General features: G+C 39.2%; 1 protein-coding gene and 1 long non-coding RNA gene across 8 annotated transcripts in view; one reads left to right on the forward strand and one right to left on the reverse strand.

Moving 5' to 3' along the window:
• Il1rap (interleukin 1 receptor accessory protein) overlaps positions 1-24581 on the forward strand; it is a 142784-nt gene extending 118203 nt beyond the window's left edge. The window contains exons 9-13 of one of the 5 annotated variants that reach the window (XR_006062483.2): positions 4642-4791; positions 6199-6342; positions 15505-16080; positions 16373-16454; positions 21966-24581. Coding sequence is in view for 3 of the 5 variants with exons in the window: in XM_006985090.4 (XP_006985152.1) it covers positions 4642-4791; positions 6199-6342; positions 15505-16217 (1007 nt within the window). In the remaining 2 variants the exon portion in view is untranslated. Of the gene's footprint in view, positions 1-4641; positions 4792-6198; positions 6343-8927; positions 12093-15504; positions 16233-16372; positions 16455-21965 lie in introns of those variants that run through there. The other 4 variants (XR_013043699.1, XM_016003644.3, XM_016003646.3 and 1 more) reach the window with 4 other exon arrangements.
• LOC121821686 (uncharacterized) lies at positions 8392-15612 on the reverse strand. 3 transcript variants are annotated; one of them, XR_013043702.1, is made up of 4 exons: positions 15472-15612; positions 14827-14892; positions 10845-10955; positions 8392-9280 (listed from the first exon to the last, which is right to left on the reverse strand). It is a non-coding gene; the product is annotated as an uncharacterized LOC121821686 (long non-coding RNA). The 3 variants fall into 3 exon arrangements; XR_013043701.1 differs by having other exon boundaries at positions 14806-14892; XR_013043703.1 differs by having other exon boundaries at positions 14806-14892; positions 15373-15513.
• Positions 24582-26111: the final 1530 nt, after the last annotated feature.

The following is a 26111-nucleotide window of genomic DNA, read 5'->3' on the forward strand; positions in this document are numbered from 1 at the left end:
CTTACTCTGTTCCTTTAATCAACTGGTCAGTGTTTTGTTGAATACCATTTTATTAATAGAGCTTAAAATTATTAAATAAGACACTGTATTCCCTCTTCTCTCTTTCAGGGTGATTTCACTATTTTAGAAAATACATATTTTCCTTACATATTTTAGTACCAGATTGTCAATTCTACATAAAATTCTTCTGAGATTTTGATTGAGCCCATATTAAATTTGTGATTAACATAGAACACTTAACAATATTGGTCCTACAAATCCATAAAGATGACAAACTTCTCTATTTATATAGAGTTCTGGTAATTTATTACATAATCTTAAAAAAATTGAGTGTTCAGCTTTTTAGTACATGTCACATTTGTCTCTAAAGATTTTAATTTTTATGTATCATATTTTATAGTTTTCTAATTGTTTATTAATAATGCATAGTAATATAATTAACTGATTTTTGTCTCACCTTGAGGTGCTCTTCCAAAATTCACTAATTCTCGCAATTTTTGTTTTTTTCTCTCTTACTCTTTTTCTTTAAGATTGTGTTTTCTGGTGTTAGTTTTCTGAGTTGTGCTCAAGGATACTTCCTAGTTCTCCTAAGTTTTCATGTGCAGACATGCTTTCTGTGTATCATTTCCTGACGATCTTTTCATAGCCGACAAAGGCTTTGGTGGTTTATGTTATGATAAATGATTCGGATGCCTTTTCAAGAATATATTTTTCATGTTTTGAATTTCTGACTCACTGGAATGTCTCCATTGCTTTTGCCTATTTACTCTTTACAAGTGTTCATTAAAAAAAACCTCAGCAGACACATTTCAATATGAATTTTAAAGTGCTTTGCTCGTCATTCAATCATCTCTGCCAATTCTGGGTTCTATTTTTTACTTATTGATATGTCTTTAAGTATTGATCCTTTTATTTCTCTGCTCTCTGGTGTTTTATCATTTTTCTGGGCATAATAGATATTATGTCATTGGATGTATTTTGTGAGAATGTTGAGTTTTATTGTAGCAGGTGGTTAATTTGTTTACGTCAAAGGTCTCCTCTCCTTCCCTCCCTTCCCTTCTAGCTTCTGGAATTATGTTGATCACACGTGTTAGAGTAGTTAGCAATGCCCTTTTTGGTAGGGCTGAATGGGCGCACTTCTCAGGCACAGCCATTTTGGCATCACAGGCTAGCCACTGTGTCTTCCCTCTGGTGCTGGACCCCTGGCCTCCCTCAGATTTGCATGGTTCTACAGTCTTTCATTTCCTAAATGGTCTTTAGAGGACACTGTAAGCGCAACCCCAAGTGTCACAGCTTTGCATGTGGCCACAGACTGAAGATAACCTCATGCAGATTTCTAGAGTTCACCTTTTACACCGCTCTCTTCTTTCTGTTACTTAGGCCTTGAAATTCAACTGGACACAATAGTCTAGACTCTCATTTCTCTCCCTAGCTCAGAGCAACCACCACCTTCTCATGACTTTCCTTTCTGTACTAAAAATCTTTGGTCTACTAATCTAACAAATACCTTTGGTAATTATTAGAAAGAAAAAGACATAATGACTATGGGTTTATATTACTTTTACCTGTTCTCCAACTGTGAAAAGAAAAAAAAAAGCATTATTTTAGGTATTCTGGGGGGCAGGCTCCTTCATTACCACTTCCTTCTTCAGGTAACAAAGGTGAGGTCCAGAGGACAGAGGTTGTAGCCTCAGCCCTGAGCCCCTCAGATTTGCAGATCAATTCACCATTCTCTGTTTTGACATCGCTTAAATTAAACACTCTTTTGTGAACATTTCAGACAAATGGTCATCACCACAATTTTAAAAATTATGCAGAATTTAGTACCGACTAGCTCTGTGGCAGGGGACGTTTGAAAGTCCAGGCAGCTGGCATTTGGAGGGAGAGGCAAGTCCAAGGACAATAGTGAAGACAAATAATTTGGGTTGCCAAGGACAAGTCTCATTGCAGAGCCGGAACCCAAAGCAGAGGACAGGACCCGTGCTGGGGTCCCGCATTCTTTTAACGAGGATGGCTGGCTGGGTACATGGGCTTCAGGGCCAATTTATAATACAGAACTGCAAAGTGAATTCTGATTTGGGGAGCAACAATAAGCAAATGACAGCATTCGGCTACATTCTAATTGAGACTTAGTGAAATCAATGAGAGAGGGAGTTCAGGAGTCCGGGGTGGTCAGATTGCGTCACTCCGTTCTGATTGGAAACCATTTTGCCTGAAATTGCATCAGTGCAAAATCGTTGTGCCAAATGCCAAGACTTGCCTCGGGAAGGACACAAAATATAGGCCAAGGGTCACTTTTCCTATGAGGTCACTCCGCTTACAAGACAGCCCTTTAGAACCATAGAAAAGCAGCCTGGTGGATTATTAATGTTAGGGTCCAATTAAGTTAAGTACCGTGAGGGAGTCTTTGACAACAAGATGACACCAGGAAATACAATCTATAAATATAAGCCATATCATTGGTGATACAAAACAAAACTGAAAAGCTCTATTAAAAGTAAAAGAGATGGTAGAAAGATAGGGCAATTGATTTTTTGGTCATTAAGCAAGACCTCTATTGACATTTGGAAAAACACGCACCCATTTAAAGGACCATTATCCTTGGACCCCAGCCTAGGAGCACACCTGATAACAAGGTTCTACTGGTCAATTCCAGAGCTCCCCTGTGCTAAATAAGATACCATTTTAAAAGTCCTCCAGCCCCTGCCCCCAGCATATGATCAATAATCTAACACCATAGCAGCATTCCACAAAGACCTGTGCACTATGAAAAGAACCTGATTACCAATCCCGCCCTGGAGGAGATTCTCCCAAGCCTCAGCTTACCAGACGCTCAGCACCTAGTGTTTTGCTGCTCATGGAAGCACCACTGTCTCTCTGCTCTAAGACCTCCCCTGCCCTGGTCTTACTCCATCTGACCCAGGTTGCCCCATCACGTGACCTGCTTTTTCCAAACACCAGTAACAATTTTTACACTAACCGAATGAATTATTCCCGTCTTTCTCTACTTCCCCTGCATTAGATTTTCAGCCCTTCCTATCATCTTGCCGTTCTATCCCCCAAGCATCTGGCACCTACATGCCAAGAGAGTCATTATCACGCCAGCCAATACTAAGCCCTGCTTCATTCCCAGCAAATTACCCTGTTTCCTCCTCGAAGTCGTCAGCTGCAGTGCCACAGCCAATATAGCAAGCGAATGATATTTCTGCCATTGAGTGTAGCTTTGGGCTTCTTTCATTATCCTAAAAGAGTAAAGTTCTATTTCCAGAAAAGTTTGTTGAGATCCCACGTGCCCCAGGATAGGATGAACAAAAAAATGGTTTCCACCTGGAAGGCTATGGAAGCCTTGTTTATTTAGCAGGGAGTGGGAAGGAGTGGCCAAGGACTGTCTAACTACAGTTCAATAAAAATGCTGAAATAAAATAATAAAATAAAGAGTAGATATTTCTATGGACAAAGCTCAGGCTGAAAAAGACAGCTTTATTGGTAAAAGATTATACAAAATAAAGACATATGCAAATGAACTTGGAAATTAAAAGAAAGGAAAGACACACTCAGGCCAGAAGTCACACTATGATCACAGCATGCTGTTCGCTTTTCCTGATACTTTAGGGGCAAGGACAGTGTAAATGAGACAGGACAGTGATTGGAGACTTGGTTAGAGCAGTGGGCAGTGTGAACAGGGCTTCTGAATTAATGCCTAGTTTTTAATAAATTGGGAATTGCCACACTCTATTTCTGATACTTCCATAAAGCTTACCTATGATATCCACAGTGTAAGAAAGTAAGTAGATAACAAGGAATCATCAGTCAAATCTCAGGTAGTTCAAGTCAGTCTTTGAAGTATTTGTCATAGAAGTGTGAGCTTGGGGAATACTAGAACCAAATACCACTCACCATTCTATAGACTCACCAAAACCCAATGAAAATACTAGTTTGATGCCTCTTTTTAAATAAAGGAAAGGAATTAAATTTATCTGACATTGATGTTAGAAAGAGGAGGAAGTCAAAATTAATAGACGCAGTAAGATTTTTGCTCAAGTTACCTCCTCTGATAATGGGCCTCTCCTCAGGGAGGGTTCTTGGCAGAACACTGCAAGAAATGATCAGTCATTGGATACACACTTTCAAAACTATCATTGACCTGGAATCGTGGCACATTGTTGTAGTCTCAGTACACAGGAGGCTGAGGCAGGAAGTTGGTGAGTTTGAGAAGAATAGCAAGACCTTCTCAGTTTATATATGGCTAGGGATATAGTTCAGTGGTAGAGCTTGTCTAGCACACACAAGGCCATGTTTAGTTGAATATGATAACCTTCCTGGAAATCCTTTCCAATGTTAAGATCCTATTTCATTTTGTATGCATTTAGGATCTATTCAAATCACTGAATAATTTGAAGCACTTTCTGTGCCAGGAACTATAAACAACAACACAAGAGTAAATAAATGGGATGCAATCTAGTATTAAAGAAATATTGCCTGGTCTGTTACCATGTTGTTTCTGCTTGTTAACATTTGCATGTCAAGTGGCAGACGTAGCTGCTTGGCCGATACGGCCTCCTTGAAGAAGATGGTGGGTCACTATAATCATTAAGTAGAAGTTAATTATCCTCATCGTTATTATTTTGTCATTTGCTCTAGTAATACCACCAAGGTACACAGTGGAACTCGCCTGTGGTTTTGGAGCCACAGTCTTTTTGGTGGTGGTTCTTATTGTGGTCTACCATGTTTACTGGCTGGAGATGGTCCTCTTTTACCGGGCTCATTTTGGAACAGATGAAACAATTCTTGGTAAGTACTGGAAGTATGATACAAATCTCTTGTATCATCATCTTTAAACTGCATGTTTCTTTAGCAGATAAAACACTGAATTTAACAAGATTATCCTTTTTTTTTACTAATTCTCACTAGTAAAAATATCTTTCCAGTATGCAGTGTTCACCTTTCTTGATGGATTAAATTAATATGATTTAATCTAGACAAGCATTGTCCACATAAATAATGTGATGTATATCACAAATGAAATGAACATCCCCCCCCCCCAATGTTTCAAAGGCCATAAGTGAAAATAAAGGTTTGACTCAATGTTCATACATGGTTATTTCAGCATAAAAATAATATTTAAAGGCTAATGAGATGTTTTGCAGCCTTTAAATGCAGAATGTTACTTTGCAGTCATGGAACATCTCAGTAGAGACAGCTGCACTCCGCTGGTCAACAGACACATGTGACTCTTGGTTACTGGATAGGACAGTGCAAGTTCACAGCTTTTTGTTTTGCTTTGTTTTTTCCTTTGTGTTTTGACACAGTGTCTCATTGTATAGCCCAGGCTGACCTCAATCCTGAGTACTGGGATTGCTGGCATGTGCCACCATATCCAGCTGTAGGTTCGTTCACAGGCTTCAAGGGGAGAGCTATGGACCAGCAGCAAAATGATCATCCAAAGGCATTTAGGTGGAGAATCTTAAACATGATTCCCCCTGGACCAGAATGTACACTTTAACAATACCCCCAGCTGGCTCAAGTGGACATTATAGCTTAAGATTTATCATTTGCCTCACTCTCACTATTAAAAATATCTCCAATGTTTATTCCTGGCAGAAATTTCTTGGCAGTATGAACGAGACATTTGAATCTGTACTGTACAAGAAAAGAAGAAACAGCCCACCCTATAAGACTCTAATTCAGCAGACCTTGGGAAGAAATACATAATCTATATTTCTAATCACTCATGAATTTTATTAAGCAAATTTAGGAAAAATCAATATATTGATCTTAACATAATTTAATTATCGTTCTTTTCAGGTATAATTTAGTCAGTTTCAAAAAGTCTTTCTCAATTTAGAATTGTAATGTATTAGTGAGTAGTTTTCTAGAACACTGAGTAGAAATTTCCTGCTTGGCATTAGCTACCAGTACCTGTGGTGTGCATCCCTGCTCCCCTAATTCATGGAACAGTCTTTGTCTGCTACAGGGTCTGCTCCCTCAGATGAGAGCCGAGACGCAATCTCAATCTCCATGTTTATTCTACCTGAATACTGTGAATTGCACTGAAATCTGCCACATTGTTCACACAGCTTAAAAAAAAAAAAGGAAAGGAAAGAAAATGTTCAACACCCATAAGTCAGATTTAAGAGGAAAAAAAATCAATTTGAGAAGTTTTTCTAATTTGCTCTGGCTCTGTGTTCCTTTTGCTAGATGGAAAGGAGTATGATATTTATGTCTCCTATGCAAGAAATGCTGAAGAAGAGGAATTTGTGTTACTGACACTCCGTGGCGTTTTAGAGAATGAATTTGGATACAAGCTGTGCATCTTCGACAGAGACAGCCTGCCTGGTGGAAGTAGGTATTTCACGTGAGCACCAAGGGTGATCCCTGAAGGGCCAAGTGGAACTTGAGCTTTTGGTGCATGAATGGGTGGTAGCACAGTAATGGTATTCAGATAGCGAATGTACAACTCAATGGAAACCTTCTCCAAAGCTAGAGCTACATTGTAAAGTGGACACGATTCAGGAATGGAGTTGCAGGACAGAGAACATGTAGCATTGCCCTGTTAATACAACATGCCCTTTGCCACTTCCTCATCTTTGCCTCCCTTCTGAGCCAGTGAAATGCTGCCAGTCAAATCTGCCTTTTCATTGTTTGTATTTCCTTTCCTTTCAGTGTGTATGTTTGAGTTTTAGCTTAAAATATATAAAGCTATTGCTATCAAGTTTTACAAGGAAATGCTTCAACTAGTGACTATTTTAAAAACCAATGCTTCCTCTTTTCAAGTCCAAATAGTAACAAAGTCGTGGTTCATTTGGGAGTTTTGTGGCAAGCCTGTCAGCAACACTGTGATTTCCTATAAGACTCTCGTATCTGAAATGAGTGAACTGCCTCCCATATGGAGCATAGCAAGCTGTTCCCCCGCACACACCATTAACTGTTTGTTTGATATGTTTTTGAAATGGGTGGGGAATGATACCTAGAACAGTTTTTTCCCCTCTCCTTTTGAGTTAGTAGATCGGTTTTCTTATCTGCCTAACCATCACCCCAAGGCTGTGCTACAGAAGTTCTCTCTTTCAGTGTCATTGTGTCATGAAATGATCACTTACATGGCTGAAAGCAAAATTCTACTCATATTAATACTTAATTTGCCCAACTCATTCATGCATCTATTTATTCATTCACAAAGCTGATCAAAATATCTTACCTACTATGTGAAAAGTGATTAAAAGATACACAGTATACATCTGGGTAAGAACTTCCACCGGGGGGCTGACAGTCCTTTGAAGAATGCATAATTATTCTTGCACATTACAGGGTCTGTTCTCTTTGGATTCCTCTTGCTGCTCTTCCTGAGGCCACTTTGCTGCTGGACCTCTTTCTATGCGTATACATGGTCAGCCTCCAGTGGAAATACTTAAACACATACCCATGCCTGGATTCTTCCCCAGGCTGCACATGTTAGATTTTAATTGGCAAATCCTTCCCTATTACTTCTGCACCTGTGAAGATTAAGAATGGAAATGACTGCTGAGGGGAGTGTGATACAGGTTTCCACAACACCAGTGCATTGCCTGGAGCTAGTGAGCGTCTCTCCTCCAGGTGAAGGATTATGTGGGTCTCCTTGAGCATCTGTGAGGAGATAGATTAGTCCCAAAAATTTAGCAGCAGGAATTAATCAGAGCCCTTGAATAAAATTAGGCTGCATTTCCATTTTCTTCACTTTTTTTTTTCCAACTTGGAGAAAGCCTTTGCAAGTTAGTGAATGTAAACACACCAGCTAGCAGTTGCTGAAGAAGAGCTTCCCAGTGAATGGAGGCTAAGGAGAAAGATCCATGTTCTGCTTTCATCTCCACAGCAGAGAACAGGAAGGAACTGATGTGGGAACACACTGATGGCCAAAATGCATTTGCTTGAGTTACTCATCCAGCAACATAGTGACATCAGTTGGCATCAGGAAAGTCCACGTCTGTAGCCGACTTTCTTGGACTGCCAGCCCCCAAATCATGACATGGAAACTTATTAGTAATTATGAATGTTTGGCTTTAGCTTAGGCTTGTTTCTAGCTAGTTTTTTTTTTCTCTTTAACTTACATTAACCCATTTCTGTTAATCTGTGTGCTGCTCTGAGGCTCCTTTACCTTATCTATGTACTGTTCATCCAGCTTTCCTGATTCCTCCATGTTTGGCTGCCTGGCACCAGCGGGCTGGCTCCTGGCTGGCTGGCTTCCCTTTTCTCTCTGCCCACTAGCCCTGCCTATCCCTCTTTGGCCCAGCTATTGGTTATTCAGCTTTTTCTTAGACCAATCAGGTGCCTTAAGCAAGCAAGATGAAAAAGCAACACTTTATATAGTTAAACAAATTCAGCATAAACAAAAGTAACATCTTTACACAGTTAAACAAATGCAGCATAAACATATGCAATACATCTTTATGCAGTTAAACAATCATTCTATTCCATAACACACATCAGCAGACAGAGCCTCAAATGTGACATAATCTGCTCTTGTCCTTGGTTAGCTGCAAGTGAAACTTGGGGGCTTTGAATCTGTAGTACATGTTTTTTAAGATTTTTCATACAATGGATTATTCTTGGGTACCTTTCCAGGGCTAGTTTGGCTGGGCCACACACTGTTTGAAGAAACTGGTGTCAGGACAATGTATCTATCCCATCTTGTTCAAATAGTCCTTTTGAGGACGAGGTGACAGCAGTCTACCGTATTTTGGTGTTAGCTTATTTGGACATGTTTTGGGCATGGGGCATTTGTATATAACACCATTTTCCCTAGGCAGAGTGACATTCAGCAGACAGTATGTTTGGCCCGGAGATGAAGTTGCTCAGATTGCCGTCCCCAGTCCCTTCCCTGCCTTTGCTCCTTGAGCTCTGCACATCAGGTAGTTCCTGGCCAACACTAATCCCCATGGTGTTTTCTTTCCCAGTTGTCACAGATGAGACCTTGAGCTTCATTCAGAAAAGCAGACGCCTCCTGGTTGTCCTAAGCCCCAACTACGTGCTCCAGGGAACACAAGCCCTCCTGGAGCTCAAGGCGGGCCTAGAAAATATGGCCTCCCGGGGCAACATCAACGTCATTTTAGTACAGTACAAAGCTGTGAAGGACATGAAGGTGAAAGAGCTGAAGAGGGCTAAAACGGTGCTCACGGTCATTAAATGGAAAGGGGAGAAATCCAAGTATCCGCAGGGCAGGTTCTGGAAGCAGCTGCAGGTGGCCATGCCAGTGAAGAAGAGTCCCAGGTGGTCTAGCAGTGACAAGCAGGGCCTCTCCTATTCATCCCTGAAAAATGTATGAAAGGGAAAATGAAGGAGTGGAAAGAACAAGTGGGCTCACGGAAGGAAGAGCCCCCTTCCTCCCTCCTAGGCTGTGGCTTCCTAGATAGATAAAGAACACTGTCTAAGCCCCTCATACGAAAAACAATGTCTAAGTCCCTCATCCTAGGGACTGTGTGGCTGGCAGTTCTGCTTCTCAGGCAATCCTAAGGGTCAGAGTGATGTCTCTACAGTCTGTCACCAGTTCTAAAGCCATGACGATCTTTGCAAGTAAAGATGTGTCCCATGCACCCTCCATCTCTGTTCCTCCCTCTATTTTAATCTCTTTGTAAAAATGTCACTATTTTGCCCAGTGACTCAAAACTCCTTTAATGATCAGTTACCTGCTGACAGGAGTATTACCTGTTTCTCAGTAGGATTTTCCTTTAATTTTATTTTATTTTCAGTCATCCATTAAACATATGATCAGGGACTAAATCTATTTCCACTGAGGATAATTCACTCCCTTCCTTATTTGTCTATTAAATCCACCACCTCAGCAAGACTAACAGTCAAACTACAGCTGTTCCTCATGACTGATTAAGTGTCATACTGCTTTCCAGCCACTAAACCACATTTGCCCTCATCTCAGGTAATGGATATCATATTTATAAACTTGAAAAAGGCATGGATTTTGTTTTTATCATAGTAGTTTCTCCATGGTGTACAGATAGATAAGTCCATACTTGTCATTCCATCTATTGTATCCACTATACCTATTGTATCCATCATACACATTTCACAGGTGGCACCAAGCTTTTAACGGTGCTAATGGAAAGTGAGAAAACATCAAAATGCTCTCAGGGCATTTTTGACACCGGAAGAGAGCATATAACAAGATGCTTGCCATTTGTCTTTTAATTCCAACCTTACTAATGTGAAAACCAGGAAAGTGGTTCATCCTCACTCATTTGCACCCTCTCATTATGAAGTGGAGTGGAGAGGTAGTGATTTTCCTTTTGGCATTACTATTCTAAAAGAATGACCACTTCCAATTATTTATTCACGAGTACATGTAGTACTTTGTTGTGAATGAAACACCCTGAAAGTCACTAGGTTTTTTTTTTTTCAGTTTTAAGGTGAATTTTACTATTCCTCAGACTTGTAAAAATGAAAACTAAGTGCAACATTGACATTTGTAGTGGCCAGTTTCTGCATCATGTCTAACATGTATATACATATGTACATATATACATATACACATATTTTATCTCTGTACATGTAAATTTCATGTGTGTATGTATATAGAAGTTCCCACAAGTTATGTGCATGTGTGTATATCCACTTGCCTATAAATTTATCTGTGGGTATGTATTTGGGGCTATACGTAATCACACACATACAACTTGAAACAACCATTGGTACAATATTAAAAGCCGGTAGAATTCTTGTCCAGTTTTAAAATCATGTTTGTAGTGTGATGGCTTTGTGTTGGTGTTTTCATTCCATTACTGTTCGATTTGTAAATTTTTGGTTCTCTGTGTATAGTTATCATTACTCTTGCCTTCCCTGGGTTGGTATGAATGACTTACTATTCTGACAGCTGATCTGGGGTGCAGGGGTATCTCTTGTCCAAGGACCTCCCGTGATCATGGCTCACAGCAGACAGTAACCTGATATCAGTTGATTTTTCCACTATATTCCTGCAGACACATTTAGAGTCTAAGTTATATTAATCTCAGTGCTCAGCTGTGTGGACTGTTGAGTGATGAAGAAAAACAGGTATAGGTGCAAATGAGTCTGAGCGTCCTATGAAACATAACTCATAATTTAAGGAAGACTTTATCCAAGTTAATGTTAATAAGCAATTCTAAAATTATCTCTTACTTTTAAGTGGCCATCAGTACATATGTCCACAATAAATCATTGCTGTGTGTTAGAATTATTGATTACTCTGAATTGAAAAGGGTTCCCTTGTGAATCCCTGACCTAATGCTATAATATATAGTCATTCTTGCATCTAAATTTTTTAAAAAGGTTAATGCCTTTTGTTGTTTCAAATAATTACCGTTTCCACTAATAACCCTTTAATGGCAGTACCAGATGGAAGCTGGCTCCAGATAAGCTTTGAAAGTTACTTCTGGTGTGAGCTCTAGGGAAGCAAGGGCCAAGCCCCTCACCACAGGCCATTCCCTGCACTGTGCTGTTCCTGCACTGTTGGAGTCTGTTTTCATCCCAACTGCTACTACATGCCGCTAGAAATGCCTCTGCAGTTTCCTATTTATATTGCTCTTGATTATACTGAGTCTGCTCCCTTGCTATAGTACAAAGCATATCAAGTCTAAGCAACACAGCCCATCCTAAGTGAACTTAATTTCAAGACTCTTGTCTGTGTTTCAGCGGATGCTTGATACAGAACAGCAGCGGGAGGAGAGGGTCACACACTTGTACTTCAGAGAACGAGAAAATACATCATGTCTCTTATGAAAAAACATCCTCCATAATTTTAGATTTATGGTAAAGGGAACTTCTGCACCCAGGTTAATAAAGAACCATACTATATAGAGTTATAGAGTGTCTACTTACACAGCCACATGTGACTTATTTAATTCTATTTTGTACCTTAGATGAGTCCCTGGGATCCTAATAAAAAAAAGTACTGTCTTATACTGTCTTATACAAAACATCACTCCACTTGTTACTTATGCATTTGTTTCCATAGGTTTTAGTACTTTAAGACCTTCTTTTTAATTTTATTCATAAACATTTGTATTTTCCATTTTCATTTGATTTGTATATTTACATATTTTTACAATAAACCATTTATTTTCACCTTTGAATTTTATTTTGTGCATGTGTTTTGTGTCCTTATATTCATGTTTGGGCTTGAGAAATAAGTAAAAAGAATGATTATGCTTTCAAAAAGAAATGAAAGAAGTTATAATAGTTAAATATTTATTGAGGAATAAGAAAAATGTGGACTTTGTATCAAGAACACTTCCTTTGTGTATGGGTAAAAGAATTGCTTAAGTAAAGTGGGTAGTCCAATACCTTAGGATGGGGGTGTGTTGGGGGGAAGGGAGGCAAGAGCCACACTTAGCATCACTTTAAAACAAAACCACCACAGTTATTTCTCTGGTTTCAGCTTCAAACAGTACTAATGTACAGACAACTCTTACCAGTCAGAAAAAAATGGAGCCAGGATTCATGGACCAAAGTCATGAAGATACAGGTTTCTAGTCAGTTAATAAACAACTGTCAGGCAGGGTTGAACGACAACAAAATTCTCTACTGTGCACGTACAGAATCCCCCATTACAGGAAATATACATTGTATTACATTTTGTATATGGATGTTTTACATTGGATAAATGGTAACCAGTCTTAAGTTGCTTCAACCCATCAACAGTGACCTTTAGAAGACTCAGTAATGGCATTGCATTGGGGTCATCAGTCTAGCTATTACTTGCCTAACTAAATTTCTCCATCCAGTTGTGTGCATCCCTAACTAGATATGTTATGCAAGCAAAGTATGGAACACAGAATGAAAGACATGTTCAGCAACCAATCCAGTGTTTCTTTTTAAGGATTTTAAAAATTAAATTGTTATGTATTTATTTTCTATTCGTGTGTGTGTGTGTGTGTGTGTGTGTGTGTGTGTGTGTGTGTCAGGGTATGCACTAGTCAGTTCTCATATTCTGCCCAGGGATCAAACTCAAATTGACAGGCCCCTTTGCCTGCTGACTCATCTTATTGGCTCTGATTTCTGTGTTTTGGCCAAATTATAAAATTAGTTGATATGTTTATTGAATATGGACTTAGTAAATTCATGATGGAAATAGGGTTTAAATTTTCCACATATTTAGTTTATCATAGCTACAGATAAGAACAATTACTACTAACACGATCTCTTCGTCCACTGCTAGTTTTTGTTATGGCCCTAGACTTTTGCTTTTATCACATGTGATTTGTAGAAGAATACACTCAGATGCAAAGGTATTAAGATAAAAAAAAAGAGATCGAGGAAAAAATAAAGATTTGAATTCAGATGGCTCTTCAATGTTGCTCCTTTTTTTTAAAAAAGGGAAAGAAAGACATAGTGTGAGAGGGGAGATTTCTTCTCCAAAAATCATAGCAAAGGAAAAGTGTCAGTCATAGTTTTCTTGTAGATGAACATGACTTCCATGGGTATTACAATGTTTAAAGGCATGCTTTTCCTTAAGGATTGTAGAGTTTTGAATCAGAACCATGACTTAAAAACCAACCTAGTGATTCAAAGGAAATGAATCCATTGCTGTATAATTAGACCTCATTCTTCTGAGCCAAACAATAAATCACCTAATTCATTACACTTCCATACAAACTCTAGCATTATAAATGATCACCCTCATCTTCAAATAGCTTTGAAAATCTGGGAGGTATTTTAAATAGCGTAAAAGGAAGCTACTGGTTTCTAAAGTATGAAGTAAAGATCCATCTTGGGAGCAGCCCCAGTTCTTTGTCAGTGTCTGTTTCTGCCACTCAGTTCTGCATCCACACTGTCCTCTTTCAAATGGAACCTCCCTCCCACTTCCTTTAAAGGTAATACATATATATATATATATATATATATATATATATATATATATATAATTCCACAAGACCAAGACAATGTTTAATTTCTATCTTTTACTCCATCCTTGTTAGCCCATTGAAAACAACACATTTTCCTTACAATCATTTTTTATTTGGTTGCATACACACTTGTGGGATTTGATTGTGTAAGTTTCCTGTGTTGAAAATCTAGCCATATTGTATTAAGATTATTTTCTATTTCTCATGATCCAGGTAAAGCAGCAGAATTCTCACAGGTGTGATGTCTAATATATTAAAGACAGTTCATCAAATCTGAGTAGGGAGAATGGGACAAGGGAGTTACTGAAATACACACCTGCACACCTACACATCTGCATCCACACCTGTGATTTTGAGAACTGAAAAATCTTTCAATATCAGAATAAAATAAAGTCTTCTAATTTTTAGTCAAATTCAGATTGAATTCACTCCACTCATTAGAAAGAATGAATGGGGAAGGGTGCTGGCTTCCTCATTCCTCTCAAGTTCATGGCTATCAAACTCACTGCAAATTCTCAGTGTTTCTATAGGCTGAACAAAAAAGCAAATACAGCCTCAGCACTGGCTGCCATGTGTTTGAAAAGTTGTGGACAGTAAGAGCCCCACTGGCGGGCCTTCTTTTCCTTGCTTATCTTGTCTAAGTCCCTACAATTCACCGTGGGTTAAATACTGCATTCATTTGAAGAATTGTCCTTTGGGACCTGTCCATATCCCCTCAGCAAACATTAGAATCGAGTGCTCTGCCAGAAGTCTTAATTAATTGATTGATTCTCAACTACTGTGGTGGCATTCGGCTCTTAAATTGACTTTAGGCCACTTCTTTATACACACATACATACACACAGAAGAAGCAAAAGAAAATTGAAGCAGCAAAGAAAGGAAGGTGGGAAAGAGGGAACAAGGAAGGAAGGAAATCTTAGTTATAGAGACCAATACTTACTGTGTCCAAAATGTTAAGTACCTGGGGCTGGCTGTAACTCAGAATCTAGGGAGGTGGTAAATCCTGGTAATGTGCCAATCAGACATTCTGGAGAAGTAAGTATGTTCTTTGTTATTCAAAATATTTTTCCAGAAGACATATATACAAGTTGAATTATTATTCTCAGGACTGTGATAAGAGATGGGGGTTCTTGAACTTATGTATGGTATAGAATAAGATTAAATACTTGAAGTCGCTTAATCCAGACATAAGAAAAAGTAGTAACATCACAATAGCACCTAGCTACTTTGAACGTTTAAAGATATCTGATCTAAGGCCATCAGATAAAACTTAAGGAAATGAAAATTCTAAAACAAGAAATGATTTACAAGCAGAGAGAGAGGGGGGGTTGCTTTTTGAAATAGATCATCTAATTCGCATTCCCTTTTATGATGGGGAAGACATTTTCACGAAGAGATCTGCAGTAGAAGGAAGTGTTGTGTAGGGAGAGACCAATTTCAAGGGACTCCTCTTTCTTACAAGGAACACATTCTTCCCAGTTTGTTGTGATTGAGATTACTTGACTACTTGATCTTGACTTCTTGACATTCTATTTTCTCAAAAGTTTGTTCATGCCCATCCTTCTAGGACTAGAAAGTGACCAACTGGGTATGAAGACATCATTACCAGATGCTATGCTATCTTTCCATTTCCCTGTAGATACGGTGGAAGCAGTGTTTGATTTCATTCAGCGGAGCCGAAGGATGATTGTTGTCCTGAGCCCTGACTATGTGACAGAAAAGAGCATCAGCATGCTGGAGTTTAAGCTGGGCGTCATGTGCCAGAACTCCATTGCCACCAAGCTCATTGTGGTGGAGTACCGTCCCCTCGAGCATCCCCACCCAGGCATCCTGCAGTTGAAGGAATCTGTGTCTTTTGTGAGCTGGAAGGGAGAGAAGTCCAAACATTCTGGCTCCAAGTTCTGGAAGGCCTTGCGCTTGGCTCTTCCCCTGAGAAGCCTGAGCGCCAGCTCTGGCTGGAATGAGAGCTGCTCTTCTCAGTCTGACACCAGTTTGGATCACGTTCAGAGGAGAAGTCGTTTGAAAGAGCCCCCAGAACTTCGGAGCTTAGAGCGGGTGTCTGGAGCAGCGCCAGCTCCGGGCATCATGTCCAAGCACCGAGGGAAGCCCTCGGCAGCTTGTCGCTGCTGTGTCACCTACTGTGAAGGAGAAAGTCACCTCAGGAGCAAGAGCCGGGCAGAGATGCATACCCAACCCCAGTGGGAAACACACCTCTGTAAGCCTGCTCTCCAAGAGTCGGAAAGTCAGTGGCTACAAAATGGCACCAGACCTGAGCCTGCTCCCCAGATCTCAGCTCTTGCACGGCACCATTTCACAGATTTATCCAATAACAATGACTTTTACATTCTATAATCACTTTAGGTGGAGGGTGGTGGCTGCTATTTCTACAAACTCTCTCTCTCTCTCTGGGTCACAAACCTTTGGGAATAATTGACATTTTTATCATCTAAATAGACTATCAGATTTGTGTCCCCTTTATTGATTTTTTAAAAACTATTTATTTCTAGGAGACAAAAGACCGGAAGCACCTGATTGCAGTTATTGCCTCTAATGGCCTCGGAAGAGCACACTCTTCTCGGGCCCTAGAAGGTCAGTATGTAAAAGTTGTCTGGAGTCTGATCTTGCCCCGTGGTTCAAAAGTAGCTAAGAACTGGTGTTTCCTTATGATATGGGTGGTGAAGTATACTTGAGCTTTGACACAGGTGTGTGTACCCAAGGGAGCAGGGCTTTGACATTCACAGGGTGAGTGTACCCAAGGGAGCAGGGTTTTGACACTCACAGGGTGTGTGTACCCAAGGGAGCAGGGTTTTGACACTCACAGGGTGCGTGTACCCAAGGGAGCAGGGCTTTGACATTCACAGGGTGAGTGTACTCAAGGGAGCAGGGTTTTGACACTCACAGGGTGTGTGTACCCAAGGGAGCAGGGTTTTGACACTCACAGGGTGCGTGTACCCAAGAGAGTGACTTGAAAAGGAGCAGGTTCTGGTCAACACTGTAGGAGAGGGTTCAGCAACAAACCTACAGCACATTTTGCCCCCCAGGATCAAACTTTCTCAGAGGAATTCATGCTTCCTATTGCCTCCCTGTAAATAGTGTGTTCTAAACTTCCTAATGTTGTCAGTCTCAATAAAGGTATATTTTTATGTCATGTCTTTTGTACTAACAGATTTTTAATGCCCTCTCCTCATTTTGCCTTTTCTGGCTTTCATATTCAAGTCTAAAGAATATTCCATTTCAGGAAATTGAGATTTGGATTAGGTAGAAAATGTAAGGGGTTATTTTGTTTTGTTTTTCTTTTTTTCTGATGTGTATTGGAAATCTATGAAAGTACCAAAGACACTGAGTTGGCATTCTATGAGAAGGGGCGCTTATGGAAGAATCTTGCTTTGTTCAGATCACAGCAGAAAAATTTAGTAACAAACTGTAATGGAACTGTAGGTAGGGTTTGGCACTTACATCCTTTCTTCACAATTCTGAAAAGAGATGTTGAGTTCACGTTCCTCCAAGGGTCAGAAGGTAAGAGAAAAGGACAAAAGGGGACACATGTAAGTTTAACTCCCATGCACTCCATCCCACACAAAAGAGGATAGATTGCAGGTTCAGCGTTGCAGGCTTTTCTGCAAATATTCACATGAGAGTAAAAGGCACATAGCACTTTACTTTCACACTGGGGTCCTATCAGGAGCCCTTGAGCTTACGGATAACTGAAGAACACATGAGTGCTCACTCAACTCTGTTTGGTTGTTGCCACTGAATTAGACTCTGCATGACAGACTGACCAGTTTCTTTTATGAGGTACAAAACATTAATATTTGAGTGTATACTTTCAATTATATCCTGACTTTAATTTATAAAAATAAAGTCAAAGAGTAAAAAACAATTCAAAACAAAAACCAAGCAACCAACCAAACAAAAATCCTTCATCTGTGGGTCCTTAGTACGTGATTTCAGGGCAAGAGTATTCAGTCAAAGAATGCATGCTGAAATAGGGGCTCAAGTGCCATGGACAACTCTGGCCTTGGGTAATGCAAGTTGGCTATGAGAACATATGGGAAATGTCTATTCCTTCTCTACCCTGAAAACATCTGGCCTTCATAATAGAATCGATCTGATAAATCCTCCAGCCCAGGAGACAGCTGAGAATCACTGCATCTTCTTGCAGCTCTGTGTGTTCCATGTTTGCTAGAAGAAAGTTATAAGCACAAAAATCTGCTCTTACTAAACAGAAGTAAATCACAAGCCGTTGCAGCAGACACCATTCGATGTGAGGAGTCACCTTCCGTACAGCAGCCCCTTGCTGCGAGTGTGCTTGGTCCAGAGCCAGGCTCTCTCAAACACAAAGGGAGCGGTAGGGAGATAAAACACAAGTGAAAAATCCTACAGTTTATCTGCCGAAACTAGAGCACCCCCTGTCTAAAACATTACTCACTACAGAAGGTGTGCCTGGATGTGGTAGTCAACAGAGATGACTTAGCATGACCAAAGGGCTCATGTCAGATGGCATCATTTTCTGAAGAGATATTCAAAGGCCTCAACTTAGCTGCCAGAAAATGGGTAATATACATGGCTTCACATTCTATGAAGGGGAGAAAAGGATCCAGTCCAATCCAAATTAGCCTTATTTCTTATTAACATACCCACTGTAAAACATCTCTGAAAGAAAATTAGAAATTACTTTTGTCACTTATGTGTCCTTTTAAAAAGTACTCTGAAAATTTCATACATGAAGGTGCAGAGGTGGATCAGGGATTAAGAGCACTGACTGTTCTTACAGAGGAACCCAGGTGTGCTTCACAGCACCTACATGGTGACTTATAACTGTCTGTACCCCAAATTCTAGGCAATCTAATGACTTGACTTCTGAGGACTCCTACACACGTGGTGCACACACATAGAGTTAGTACACAGAATAAAAGTAATTATTAAAAAGTATAAGTAAATAAAGAAAAGAAAAATTCACGCATGTATACAATGAAAGATGATCATAGCCACCACTGGTCTCCATTCCCTTTAGGAACTCTCCCTTGATCCTAACAGCAAGTCCCCCTCCCAACTTCAAGCTTTAATGCAAATAATTACACACCAAGCCCTGCTACCAATATGTGTATGGATGTAGGACCAGCAACTGAAGCATAGGCTACTACCAGTGCCACTACCCCAAAGAAAGATGATTCTCCCTAAACCCTGGTTTCTCAGCAGCTCCTCTGCCCTTCAAGCTAGAATGTGCTTGGCTTGTGCAGATAACCACAGCTGCTCCAAGTGCCAACAGATGTGTCACATCTAGAACGAAGCATTTCACACTAATTCTTCCTATTTTACAACTCATAATTTTTTCTGCTTCCTCTTCCACAGTGTTCCTTAAGCCATGGCAGGGTGATTGATAAAGCTGTTCTAGTTAGAGTTGTGTACTCACCATCATTTATTATCACATTGACTAGTTATGAGTATCTTCATTGACTCCATCCAAGTGCAAAAAGAAGCTTTTCTGACCAGCAGAGGTCTATGGTTATAAGTATAAATATTTTGAAGGCAATTTGTAGGACAATATGACCATTTAACAACATAGCAACAGTAAGTTCCACCTAAGACCTATGCATCTCCCCTCACTGTGGGATTTGATAATATTTTAAATACCAGAAATCAGAAAGTAGTTGGCGACCCCATAAACATCATGCTTCTATTGCACAAGTGGACATAACTTGCCTGGGAGGTTGGTATTGTATCATGGAGGATTCAGTGCTGAGTAAGACAATTAATGTCGTTTTTTTCCCAGGCTGTAACAGCACCTTCTGACCCTAGGGAAGCTAGCCAGCAGAAAGAAAGTTTCCTGGTAGGTGTGAGGGATTTCTTTAGGTCTTGTAGATAAAGTGCTTGGAATCATCATCTTCTTAGGAGATAAAAATAAAGAACTAAAGGCAGAGGTATGGATAGGAAAAATAAATTCTTTTAAACAGTGGTGTAATTTTGATACTCTCAAAGCTAATTTTTGATATTGATTTTCTTTGAAATGTAAGTACATGGTTAGGAACATAAAGTCATATTTTGGGGCATTTGTCTATCTAAGAGTCTGAAAGATACTGACCTATGTTTTCAACTTATGAAGAAAGACTCAGAAATTAACATTATTCCTTGACCCATCATGCCACAATAAAGTGATAGTCAGTGTCATGTATTTCAATAATACAATTAATAAGGAATTTTACTTATGGGCCATCGCTATTTATCATTGAAATGGCATAATTATTGGTTAATTGGGCATACCATTATACAAGTAACATTTTTTCTTTAGGATCATGAATTTAAAGTCAAGTATAGCCTTCCTTCTTTCTTTTCTCTTAGACTATGATTTCTTTGAGCCTTGGTGTTCTGCTAGCTAAAATGGAAGTACTATTATTAATCTCACTGTATGTTTTGAGCATTAAATGATATGCTACAAGCTTAATGCATATACAACATTTCTTTTTTTAAAATGTCCCAATTCAGCACAGAACAAGAAACTATATCTTGGGTGAGTGGCTTTCCCAATGATGCTCAGACAGTTAGCAATAGACTTGGGCCTCTAACCTGGGCTTCTATCACATTTTCCAGTGCCAGCTCTCAAACCAACACTAGTGGATGCATGTAAAAGAACTTTTATTCCATGCATCCTAAGTGAACTAATTTATCACAATCATGTATATCATGATATAAAAAAAACATACATTAGAGTTCTCTATAGGAACAGAATAAATAGAATGGAGAGAGTGTGTGTTGGAGGTGGACTCTATTAGAGTGGCTTATAGGCTGTGATCCAGGTAGTTCAGCAATGGCTGTCTCCCAAAGGAAAGGCCAAGATTTCAGTAGTTATTCAGTTCACAAGACTGGTTGTCTCAGCAGTCCCAATTTGGTGCTGGAGACATATATTTTGAAAGAGCTGCTGGTTTTTAGTCTACGTTGGCCTCTTAAAGAAATGGGTTCTACTACCAATGTAGGGGAAAAGGTATCAGCAACAATACAGATAAGTTTGTCAGAAAGCATGAGGGTAAGCAGGCAAAAAGTAAATGACTCCCTCCTTAATGTACTTTTACATAGACTGCCACCAGAAGGTGTGGTCCAGATTTAGTGTGGATCTTTCCACATCAAATGTTCTCACCAAGAAAATCCCTCACTGGCATGACCAGCTCCTTGGGTTTTAATTGATGCTGAATGTATTCAAGTCAACAACCAAGGTTAGCCATTACAAGAAAGCTCTACACACAGAGCTGTGTTCTATCAAATGTCTAATGGATCATCTAAACTTGCTGTGTTATGATTTTATACAACTTTGCTTTTATGTATTATAACCTTAAAAACTAGAATTGTTGTCCTCTTGACTTTGAAACCATGCTTTAAATTTCCCCAAGGTAAATATAAAAGTGTATTACCTGTTTCCATTAACACCAGAATTTAACTTTTTGAAGCTGTGGTACACATTATGAGCTCCAGAGTAACCTCTTAAAATTACTGAGACCTCTAATAATTATATATTTTCTTCCAGATAGGTGATTTGAAGTGGTTGAATAAACTAAGATTCCAACCTAGAAATAACTTGAAGTAATTATTACAACATGAACAGGGTAAATAACTCTTATGACAATCGTTGCAGACTTTTGTGTATCTGGGAGTCCCTTTGGGAGCACCTCCACACCAAAGACATGAAACAGTCTTCCTTCACTACAGTGGCTGTTTCATAAGTTGAGGGGGGCGCACAGTCTAGGGGTTTGGCTTATTCAAGTGTACCCTTGGTATTTTGAATAAGATAGATACCCCATGAGTCTCACTTGGAAAACTATTACCTACAATACTCTTTAACACTTTTCATATTTCCTATAGTGTGGTTCAGATTATGAGTGAGAAAGATTCAACTTGCCCTAACCTTGACAAGCTGTATTCTTTGAATCATTCATATTAAACCCATTTTGTACCTACGCTACCATGGAAACACACATTTCTTGCTGCTACCACGATGAACTAAATGAGCATCACAAAGGCGGGGCAAAGCACCACTTAAACTTCTCAGGTGATTCTGATGCACAAATTGTTTAAGAACCATTAATTTTTACCTCTCTTTTACCCTTGTAGGCTCTGATTTTCTCCAGCCAAGGAGGACTACAAATCATCCTTTTAACAAAGTGTTTGCAGGCAATAGCTGAAAATAAAGGGCTTGTTTAGCCCTTGGAATTGTCTCAGCACAAGCAAACAATCAAATAGAGTGGTTGGTAGAGTGTATTTATAATCTATGAACTATCTAACACTGCTCTTTGGAACTTGGTGGGAGTGTTCCAGCCATCATCTCTACTAGAGTAAGATAAGCTATGCTGGACTAAGATTTCAATATCTTCCCATCACACATCTTATTTTTGCTGATGCCAAATGTCTAGCATAGGGGCTTGCAGTTTTGTGTCCTTGCCATGTGAAATGTGTAGCTTGCAGTTGTTCTATAATTGAGCTTAAACTGACACCCCTTTTTTTCCTTTCCCTTATATTTTATAAACTAGAACTGTCTCCAAGGTCCTGATGAGGTCATATAGAAGCCTACAACATATATTCTACTGTCACTAGGAAGGGAAAATTACATTGAACTTTGTGAACACATAGCATTGTCTTCTTCTGCAAATGAGATGAGGATGAGATACTTAGATAGATGATGATGCAAAGAAGGACCTTCAATCCTTATTCTGTTACTTCATATAGTCAAACAACAAAGGACTCCGATGCTCATGTCCAATCTGAGTATGCCAAGTTATCAAGATGAAAGTCCACACAGAAATGAATAAAGCTTTCATATAAGTGCTCCCTAAGTGGAAGTCATTGACAGACTTAATTACAATAATTACAGCTTCTGGTTAAGAGAAAGCATGTTTTAAAGGCTGAAAGTTGACATGTTTGGTTACTTTCCATTTAGGTGCTTTAGCTAGTACCCTAAGAATGTGATGCTCAAACTGTCTGCAAATGAGCCATTTCATTTTGGAAATTCAGGGAGCCTCAGAAGAATTGAAGGCATTTAGAACACAGCAGAGCATGTAACACGGTCATTAGAAAGCATCATTGATCCATTTATCTAAAGAGTTAAACAGGGAATTCAAACTGACCATGCTGAAGCTCAGAAGAATTCCGTGGAGAGCAGTACCCATGGGTTTCATGGAGTCAATGGCTGTTCTTCTTGCATTTTCTCTCTTTCTGATTGGGCTCTATTGCCATTAAGTATTTGAATTTTTAAATGTTTTTCTAATGTATACAGTGTTATTTGGTAATAATTAAAAACTCTCTTTAGTTTGGCAGAAATCAGTATTTCAGAGTCTTGATACATGAGAACAAACTGTAGTGTCTTTCTTGGCATCATGGGGAAATTCCTCACTATTCAAAATCCTTCTAAGAATAGTTCACACAGTTTTGCCTTGAGCACTTCAAACATTTAAAAACACTAAAATGTAAAGAATGCCTTTCTGAAAGGTATAAGTGGATAGAAGGATGCAAGTATACAAACAACATCTGCTAGCAGATCTTGAGCTGTACTCTCTCCCGGGATGACTATTATTTGGATGCTTTAAACAATTTTAATCCGTGTGTAGTAGATCATTCCTCCAGTCCCAATGCTCAGGAGGCAAAAGCAACAGGATTATGAGTTGGAGACCAGTCTGTGCCAATTTGGGTTATATGGTGAGACCACACCCTTCAAAATAGAATGCTAAAATTGTTATTTTATTACCTGATTTTCATTTATTTACCTCACTGATTTATTTTCAAGTGTGACAGCTGAGTCACAGAATGACTGTGTTTTAGATGCCAGGGCAAGTGGTTCTGAGCCAGAAGTAAACCTATTCCTTCAGGCTAATTGCACATACCTGTGGTGTGCCTCAGACAGCCAAATCCCCCTCAAATGACTGAAATCCTTGATCTTGTTAAGAATGGTGGCTTTAAGGACCTTTACAAATTTTGTACAAGTGTCCATAAAAATTCAGTAATAATACCTTGTATATATGGAATGAAAGAGTAAAACAAATACCATATTACAGATATTTTTCTTCCTCCTTAAAGTGAAACTCATTGCCAAATGCTGGAAGTGAATTATTTGTTCAAAGGGTAAAGAAATCTTTTAGCCTTTCTAGTTCTTTACTTTCATATTGTTTGCATTCTGATTATGAGATAATAAGACAAAAATAAAGAACATAAAATTCACAAAAGTAAATAGAGTTGCTAACTTAGATAGCCAAAGAAGACAATAGTCTCGGTGTTTATTATTTTCATATGATCAGTGCCCTGAAGCAGGAAAGAGTGTACCAAATCCAGTCATTTGGTTATTGGCAAATTTCACTAAATGATGTCTAAGAAGAAACTGAAGAAAACAGTGAGGACAATCAAGCCCCATTTCCCTACTTCTAAGCACCAGGATGAAAGGGGAAACATTGTAAAATCCCTTTGTTATTAACTAGAGTAAGGTGTTGAGTGGGTCTCAAAGCTTAGGGAACAAAATTGGACAGTCATTTTCATTGCAAGCTTGATATTATATAAAATATTACTTTTGGAGTCAGGACATATGATTTGGGATACCAATTATTATAGTGAATGTGCATTTCAGTAGCACATGTTTGCTCTCAGATTCTCAGTTCCTTCATGTTAAGTGGAAATAATATCTACCTCATTGAATTGTTGTAAGGGTAAAATTATTCAATAAATGTGAACTTCTGAAACCTGTAATTACACATGTGGTGGTGGTATTGTTTTGTCATCGTCGTCGTAGTTGTCGTTGTCGTGGTCATCATCATCAACACCACCACCATCACCATCATCACATAATCTCATTCATCTCATTTTCATCATCATCATCATAATCATTAGCAGCAGCAGCCGCAACAACAACAATAGTGTTTCCTTATAATAGGAAGCTGGAGGAGATAAAGACCACTAGAAGTTTCTTGCTGAACACAGGGTACCTTCTAGAACACTTGGCCTAGCTGTAATCTTTTATGGAACAGAGTATGGGAGTAGAAAATCTAGGTTCTTATTACTCTTAGCACTAAAGGCCACAAAAGTAATATCTAAAAAGTAAGAAGTAGGACAATAATTGTATTTTATGTTTCTTTATGAGAAATTGTACTATAGAAACAACACAATGAATACTTATTACATGATAGCTCTGTGGGTCAGAAGTGTGAGAGGTTTAGCTGTCTGATTCTTGCTCAGCATCACAGATGGAGAAACAAACTATCAGCCAAAGCTGTAGTTACCTGAGGCTTCAGTGGGGCTCTTTGTGGGGGGGGGGGCCCAGTGCCATCTGCACAACCCCATAGGAACTTCAACAATAGGGATGGTTGTGTGTCTTCATGACACATAACAGGCTTATCTTAGAATATGTGGCTCAGAACAGCAAGCAAGGAGGAAGCGTGCGCTCTACAACCTGGTCCCCAAGGGACTGTATTTCAGCTGATGACTGTTCTGGGTATTAGAAAAGAGCCCAAAACAGGAAAGAGTTTTCTCCTTTGTGGTTCTACATGCCTCCTCTGTGTCTCTCTATCTTCCTATCTCTGTCTTTCTGTTTCTCTCTGTCTCAGTCTCTCAATTTCTCTCTCTCTCTCTCTCTCTCTCTCTCTCTCTCTCTCTCTCTCTCTCTCTCTCTCTCTCTCTCTCTCTCTCCAAACCTCCACTTCCTTATTTCCTAATTAAGAAACAGGAAACATGAGCTATGTGGAAACAGGCATGAAAGACATGAATGGGGCTGTTAAGCCAAATTTTTGGTCTGTAATTCAAGCATTAAAATATGACTTTTATTCTATGCTCACTTACAGAGATATTGAAAATGAGTACTTACTCCAAAAAAATCAGTCACTGAAAAAGAGAAAGAGCATGTAATTGCTTTCTTTCATGTCACTCAGGACATCATCATACTTGGGAATGAAGTGGTTATATATTAATAACCAAGACATTTCTCCTTTCTCTATCTCAGACTTCTGATTACTCAGAATGATGGATTGGAGCAGAAATTAGTTGAATGCCATAGTTCTGTTTGGTTCATTGAGTGACACTAAAACAATCCCCTCTTCTTTTTACATATACACACTCGCTAGCACTTCATGGTTAGTGTTAATGGGAAAGACATTTAAAGGGGGTGAGGATTATTCTCTCCTGAGTCACAAATACACCTTCCCTGTTGATTCCCGCTTTTTACCACATGCACCTTTCACTTGGAAAACTGAGCAACAGTTTTCTCTCGCCTCCTAAAACCACTAG

Source organism: Peromyscus maniculatus, chromosome 12, assembly GCF_049852395.1.
Source record: "Peromyscus maniculatus bairdii isolate BWxNUB_F1_BW_parent chromosome 12, HU_Pman_BW_mat_3.1, whole genome shotgun sequence".
NCBI classification, from domain to species: domain Eukaryota; kingdom Metazoa; phylum Chordata; class Mammalia; order Rodentia; family Cricetidae; genus Peromyscus; species Peromyscus maniculatus.